General features: G+C 47.3%; 1 protein-coding gene across 1 annotated transcript; it reads right to left on the bottom strand.

Annotated features, from left to right (window-relative positions):
• Positions 1-5,163: 5,163 nt before the first annotated feature.
• Positions 5,164-7,595, bottom strand: ORC6 (origin recognition complex protein 6). Its single transcript, XM_087543420.1, has 10 exons — positions 7,372-7,595; positions 7,237-7,283; positions 7,025-7,129; positions 6,862-6,942; positions 6,607-6,718; positions 6,441-6,503; positions 6,204-6,291; positions 5,990-6,084; positions 5,549-5,642; positions 5,164-5,456 (listed from the first exon to the last, which is right to left on the bottom strand). Exons 1-10 carry the CDS (start codon positions 7,489-7,491, stop codon positions 5,368-5,370), a joined length of 894 nt encoding a protein of 297 aa, XP_087399546.1. The 5' UTR covers positions 7,492-7,595; the 3' UTR covers positions 5,164-5,367.
• Between the last annotated feature and the right edge of the window lie 203 nt (positions 7,596-7,798).

The following is a 7,798-nucleotide window of genomic DNA, read 5'->3' as shown; positions in this document are numbered from 1 at the left end:
ATTTATTTTAGTTCCGGCGAAATTATTGAAAAAAATACTCCCGCCGAACCGCACTAGGCCGAGGCCGAGCCGGCCCAGCCGCGCGTCTCCCCGCACCGGCTCGGGAGAGGACTCCCGAGCTGCGCCGCCGCCGCCGTGTCCGACCCGGACATGCCGCGCCTCGCCCCTTCCCCAAGCCGCCGCACCCCCTCCTCCTCTTATAAGCCGCCGCCCCCCTGGAGCCCCGAGCCGCCCCACACCGCCGCCGCAAGCCACCTGCCCCGCCGCCTTGCTGCCACAAGCCGTCGTTGCCCCGCGCCGCCGCTTGCCCCGCGCCGCCCTGCCCCACTCGCCGGAGCCGCCCCGCCGCGCCGGACCTCGCCGGAGGTATAAGCGTCGTTCGTTTTTTTTAAACCGGTTCGGTTTTTTCTTAGGAGACCCTAGTTCGTTTTAAAAAAAATGGGTTCGTCGGTTTTTCTCGATTTAGTTACTTTGCGGACGTTTGTCCGTATGTTCGTTTTAACGAACGGTGTTCACTCATTAGCCGCAGACAACGAACGCTCGTTCGTTAGCCTGTTCGTCAGTTTTCTTTTTTCGGATTTTTCCGCGATTATTCCCGATCGCGATTTCTGATTCAATTTTCGTTTCAGTTTATCTTTTCGCTCGTTTGTCGGAATCAGGTGATTCAAGCGCCCAGATCTTCGTCTCGAAACCCTCTTTCTGTTTAACCAACTTGAACAAGATTTTGCTACTGTAAAATTTGACCTTAGTCCAGATTAGTAAACGAAGCTTGTTTCTTTCGCAGTTTGAGTTTCGTTGCTCCGTTTGATTTGATTCTCTTCGCAAACCGGAGTTCTTTAGTTGAACTTTCTGGTTAGATCTTCTTACTTGAGATTTACTCGTGTTTCTTTGCTTGATTGCTTATGTATGCTACTGTTTGTTTGCGATAGAACACCCGGAGTGCGAAGCGTGCTACTAAGAGTCCCTATGTTGTTTTGCGGATTATCAGCAAGGCAAGTAACACTTTGATCATACCCCTTTATCACCCAGTTTTTATGCATTAGTTCCAATCCTCAAACATTGCATGGTTAGGATGTGATTAACATGTGGGTTGGGAAGTAGTTGATGAGGTAGAACCTATTGCCCTGTTGTATTCAAAACCTTGGGAGTTACTTCTACGTATTGCTTATATTGCTATGCTATGCTCGTAGACGTGGTTGGGTGAGTGAAATCCATGACAGATGTGAGATTGTTAATTAATGGTTCAACTTAAGGTGGCAACTTGAATACACATCTGGGTGGATTGTTTGTTGGGCACCTGGGGAATCCAGTGTTGTCCTAGGATATCCCGGAGTACCCGTGTGATAATCGTATGGTCCGCCACCCAGGCTCAAAGGAAACTGAGATATTTTCATGCTAGAAACTTCCGTGTGCAGCCACAAGCTATTATGGGCTCTAGCATAGTTGATTAAGTTGCGTGAAGCTCCCGACGAGGTGGATCAGCAGGTAGTGGGATGTAGGTTGGTATGGTCTGCCCGGAGTAAGGGGTTAATGCTTCTGAAAGACTGCGCCTCGGTCATCCGTTTCTCAAACACCATGTAGTGCGAGAAATCCAACAGAGGAGATCAGGTCTTGCGGGGAAAAGTGCGCAAACCTCTGCAGAGTGTATAAACTAATCATGGTTAGCCGTGTCCCCGGTTATGGACATCTTGAGTATCTAGTACTTGGAGTATCATAAGTATCTCATCACTACTAAATAAATTTGTTGGGTTGTTAATTACTTTAATTGGGATTGAGTTGGAGGAACCTTCTCAATGATGTTTCAACTACCATGATAGTTAAATAAAATCTATTCCTTTGTTGTAGGGAAAAATTGTCTTTTCGCAAAAACTATAACCATAGAGCTTTCCACCAGCCAAATATGCATATAGTGATAGTATTATTCAGTTCTTGCTCTACTGTGTTATTTTGCCAGCATATTCCATGTGCTGACCCGTTTTCGAGCTGCAACGTATTATGTTGCAGACTTTTCAGACGAGGAGTAAGGTTCGTTAGGTCGTTGCCGTGCAGCTTAGCTATGCCATTGGAGTTGATGGACTCATTTTATCTACCAAGCCTTCCGTTGTTATCGTATTAGATGGCCTTAAGCCATATTTATTGTAATAAGTTCTCTTTTGATAAATTCGTTATAATAAGTGTGTGATTGCTACTCTGCTATAAATCCTCGAGTACTGTGTGTGTCAGCATTACCGATCCAGGAATGACACTGAAGCACAGAGACTTGACTGTTTGAGGTCGGGTCGCTACATACTGTTTTCGGATCCCTTCACCGTTACTTATAGTCCCGGAGATCCGTATCTCCGATTGGGCTGAAGTTTTGAGAGGATTTTTATCCAGAAATTGTCTTTCTTGCGGCAAAAGAAGGGCTCCAACCGACCTACAAGATGCCCACAAGACATCAGGGCGCGCCTGGCGGGGTAGGGTGCGCCATGGTGTCTTGTGGGGCCCTCGGATACCGTCTTGTGTTGATTCATTTTCCTAAAAATCACATATATCACAAAAAAAATCTCCGTAAATTTTGTCACGTTTGGTATGAATTTTCTGCGAAACAAAAAACATGCAACAAGCAGGAACTGGCACCAGACACTAGGTCAATACGTCAGTCCATAAAAATGATGTAAAAGTGCACCAAAACCATATAATATTATTGTAAACATGGCATGAATACTTCATAAATTATAGATACGTTGAAGACGTATCAGGTATGGTTTAAAAGATGTGCAGTCCTTGGGCAGGTTGTATGGATAAAGTGAAGCACCCTCCTCTTAGTGGTGTCACCATCGATCAATATGTAAGCAATCTTATTGTTCTTTTATTGACACATTTCTATTACTTTGAGCATTGTCATCAATTTTTGCATTTGTTTGTTTTAGGATGAGATAGCTGAAGACATCTACAAACAAATGCCTAAGACAAGGGCAAACCGTTTGTCCTCCAAAATTGTTGGTATTTGTTGGAAGAGCATGAGAATTCGAAGATGAGGAATGTTGATGCCAATCCAAAAGCTAGGAAATGCGCCAATTCCTCTCTGGAGATGGACGACAACATAGATGGTGTTGATGGAGAGGAAAGGGCAAAGGTGCCTAGAAGTACCACTCTAGTGTCTAGCATCGGTCAGCCTGACTGAAGGAAGTCAGAAAAGTTGAGGCTTAAGAGAGGAGAGGTGGAGACGATGAAAAAATGTTATATCATTTTATGAGGACAAGAAACGAGTACACCGAGATGAGAAAGCAAGAAAAGCTAGGGATGAAGGAGAATAAGAACAAAGAGAAGAGGGCGAGATGGGATGAAATGCAAGAGAGCAGATGACATGAGGAAGAGATGGAGGCGTGTAGGCTCCAAATTCAGATGAAAGCGTGTAGGCTTCAAATTTAAGGACCGAGCGAAAGGTGAACCCATATCCGAGCATGATTTCTTAATCATGTTAGATTCCAACAAAACGGATCGATGTCACGAGATTTTGGTGCGCGGCAGCGAGATTTGATTATTCATTTCAGGGAACTCAAATGAGCGGACCATGCACACGGCAGGAAGATGTGATTTGTACACGCCGCAGGTGAAATTACTTTTGTTCACGCAATTTATCAAAAACTACATGCATGTTTGCTTGATGTGGTAAATATTTAAATTTGATGGGAATCAAGTGTTTGAATTATGCAGGCTAAGATATGGCGAACCTGAGTTTGCGCGTCGCTTCCCCATGCACTTGTCAGACTCGGCAGTCGACGTGTTGTGGGGTGGTCCGGGATGTGATGCTTCAGGTGTCGTTTCCCTCCTTGGGGGCACAGTCTCGAGCCATGGATCCATCGTTGGTCGCAAGTGTCTCGCTCGGTATTCGTTGGTTTGTTCGGATGTACGGTGGTGGCGGTGGAACTGATTTGGCAGACGGTTATTGCTTTGGTCATCCTGGTGTTGTTGGTCGACCTCTCTCTTGTGTGCTCGTGACGGCAGTGTGGTCTCGGAGATCGGTGCCCTTTGATGGCGTTTGAGGTTTTGTTGCCTCGCATAGTGTTATGATTCTCTCTATATGTGATGGTGGCCCGTGGTGGCCAAGGGGAGGTGCATGGGTCGTCTTGGCGGAACATCGCCCTTCGGCATGGTCTATGGTGTTTTCGTTGTCACGGTGTGGCTAGGGAGTGGGAAGCCATTCGACGGTGGTTGCGACTCTCCTAGTCCTTTAAGGTGTAGACTGATTGCAGGGCAAGCTGGCAACTTCTCTCGGTTTTCTTGGTATCGGATCTCCTTTCGACTAATGTTTTGTATTGCCTTTCATCTTCTAGAAAATGGAAATGGTTCAGGCCGACTTTTGTCCACCATGAAGCTACATGTAGCCGTTGTTTTGTATCGCCTTTCATCTTTTAGAAAATAAAAATGGTTTGGGCCGACTTTTGCCCACCATGGTGCCCATAAAAGAATAATTAGACGATAGCATCAGATCGTCCACCCCACCATCGTGATTTGCTGTCAGTTTCGCGTAGGCTTCAGGGTCACGACTCACGAGAGAGCATTGGCTTCCCTACCAGGCGACTTTTGCACATGCCCTAGCACGATTCGTTTTCTAAGTTTGCGCAACGCACACATTTTAAAAGAGTGCTAGGAAAAACTACCCGGCCTGCATTTTTCAATCCGGGCGACGCAAATATCTTGGCAGCGCAGCGGAAAGGCTCCCGATCGCCTCGTCGCCGAGCACTAGGGAGCACCGAAACACATGGGCGTCAGGCAGCAACAAGGAGGCGTGAGTGGGCACCGGTGACGGCGTGAAAAGTGACGACCCAAGCATCAGAAAACGGCTGAAAGATGTCCGAATGCCCTACAAAATTGCAGACCCAACGACCCGAAAATGCAACCTAGTGGTGGAGGCAGGCTAAAGCGCGCAGCCCTCCACAGAGGACAGTGCACTTGGTCGAGAGCTGTTTGGTTTAATACTGTATTTAGCATACCACTTTTTTTCTATCCAAAAGACAGGACAGAAATATCTTCCAGTTGGAGATGAAATGGTCGTCCAGTAGGCGAGCACTCAGGATCTGCGCCGCGTACCTAACACGGCGCAAATATCACAGCGGAACTGGAGGCCCGACGAGCCGGTGGTTGGTGACGGCATGTAAACGGGCGACTGTCAAGAGATTCCCACCCCGTGCACATAATCAAACAAGCATGCCACCGCCGTTTACAGAAGAGCATCCCCTGATTGTATAACACTTTGTACCATGTCAGCGCCTTACAAAACATATCAAAAACGAAGAGGAATGGAGCCAGAAGTGCCCTTTTTGCATCAAGGATTGTGCATGACACTCCAACTCCCAGGCTTCAGTTCCCTTACATGTTCATTTAGCTAGCTGGTGGCGGCACTTCCAAGGCGGCGTCTGGCAGTTTCTTCTTGAAGTTGAGCTGAGCTTGCTTCCTGGGCTTAGTAGGGTCTAAGACAAACCAGAGAGGTAATTTAGCTTCATGGGTAGTGCAAGGGTTCGAGTGGCCTAGACCGCAATGTAAACAAGTCCCAAGTACTAACCTGGTTTGGCTTGCTTGTTGGTGGAGATAACTGAAGACTTCCACTGATTGTACGCTTGTTTCTCCATCTTCTTGTGCCTTTTGTGGGTTGGTAGCTGAAATTGCAAGAATCAGGCAGCAGTCGCAAGCAGGACATAAACAACAAAATATCAAACTGCAAACTACATGACAAAAACCAGTGTCCATGTGTCTGGCAAACGAGATGCTATAACAATTACTAGCTGCAAGTCTATGTTCCCTCTTATATAGATGCATTTGATCTCACTTCATCAGTGACTTCTGGTTAATCAAGTACTCCCTCCATTCCATAATTCTTGTCATGGTTTTGGTTCAAACTTGGAACGCGGTGAGTACCAAACTATTATGGCTTTATGTCATGAATTTCAGAAGTGGCAATCAGCATAATACTTGAAAGGTAAAGGGACATTAAGCAGGTTCATACATCTAGCTCATCATCATTGTCATCCCCAGATGATTCATCAGAATGATCGCTGTCATCCTCATGTTTCCTTTTGCTGGGCAAAACATCCAGCAGTTCTACATCAACAATTGCAAATTACAAGCTATTAGAAAAAATGGCAATCACTCAATCCACAAACTTTTAGCATATCATGTATGAAGAATGATTGCATCAATATTAGAGCATGCGCAGATACCTCTATTCCCTTTGATGGAGGTTGGATCTTTCTTCTCCTTGGCTATCCCAAAAACATCAAAACAAAGGTCTCCCATGGATGTTGAAACCTGCAACCAGCACAAATAACAGTCAAAACAGGATAATGTGTAGCACCAATCTAAACATTTTTGTGATGACAAACTTAGCAGACGCTAGCATATATGAGATGAGGGAATGGACAACTGTATGCAAAGATAAGACATTTCAGGTCCATTACCGTTGTAAATTCAGAGCTAGATGTACCACAAAGGTCAATTAGCTTCAGTTTGTCAACTTTGAGCTGCAGGGAAATTGAGGAAAGGTTTAGTGCTACAAGAAGCAAATCATTTATACGCCTCCAACTAGCATGCAAAGTGAACCATTTTTACTGATTCAGCTGTCACCTTATGCCTCTTCGCACATAAATAGAATGCTGCTGCAGTAAACACTGGGCGGCCAAAGTCCGTGCTTGAGCGTCGAGAAGGAGGCAATGCAGCCAGGAAACGTTCTTTGTACCTGAAACATACAATGTCACCATCAGTATATCATTCAAGGCTTCAGGCATCAAGGTCTTTGCATCCCAGGCCAATTGTACATCCAATCATCTACAGCAAGTTAGCCTTGCAGCACAACAGAACTAGCAAAGGGAGCAGACTTACAGCGCCAATCCCTTCTGCACAAAAGGTATCAACCTGACACAGCCGAACTGGATGCCCAATTCACGCACATCCAGTGTCGTCCTACAAGAAGAAATCGCTCAATTCAGTAAGGCTAGTCACTTGCGTGTGTCAATTAGCAGAACAGAAGTGCAAAGTGGCATACTTGACACCAAGCCCATTCTGCAGCGCATTGAATGATCTGATGTATGCCTTCTCGGACATCCCACTCATCCGCACCGCCTCCGACCGATCAAATATCACTTGAAACCTGGACAATCACAGACAAAGCAAACGGATCAATAATGCCTTTGACCAACCAAGAGAATGCTCGAAACGGGAAATTCGTCGAGCACTTGGAGAGCAAGCCAAACTCACTTGGTCGCGGCGATCTCGAGGCAGATGATGGCCTTGCACACCTCCCCCTGCGCGAAACCAGCGTCAGAGACACGCACACCAGAGAGATCGAGGGAGGGGAAGAAGCGAGTGAAGGGGCGGGTGCGGGATGCTTACGATGCCGAGGACGGAGGAGTCGAAGTTGATGTCGCAGAGGCGGCGGAGCTCGGCGGCCTTGCGCACGACGGGGCGGGACCCGGAGAGGCCGAGGCGGGCGGCGATCGCCGACATGTCCATGGCCGCCGGCGCCGGCGGTGGGTTGGTGGCTGGAATTGGCGCGAAGCGGGAGCGGGGGCGGGAGGGGAAGACGGTTTCGGCATTGGAGGGGGGAAATAGTGGCCGATCTGGTCGGTTTTCGGATTGTTTTGGCGGGGAAGGGAGATGACGCGCGCTGGGAATATGCTATTTTTCGCGCCTATGCCCTTCCGACGGAGTGGCGGCTTCGGAGGCCAGTGGGTGGGCGGGCTTGGTTGCTGGGTTGGGTTACGCTCGGGTGGGCTGGTGAGTGGTCTGCCTAGATGATGAGTGGATCTGCTACTTATTT

The sequence above is a fragment of the Triticum urartu genome, chromosome 2A, assembly GCF_056163025.1.
Source record: "Triticum urartu cultivar PI428250 chromosome 2A, HENAU_Tu73, whole genome shotgun sequence".
NCBI lineage: Eukaryota > Viridiplantae > Streptophyta > Magnoliopsida > Poales > Poaceae > Triticum > Triticum urartu.
This window is presented reverse-complemented; position numbering and strand designations above follow the sequence as displayed.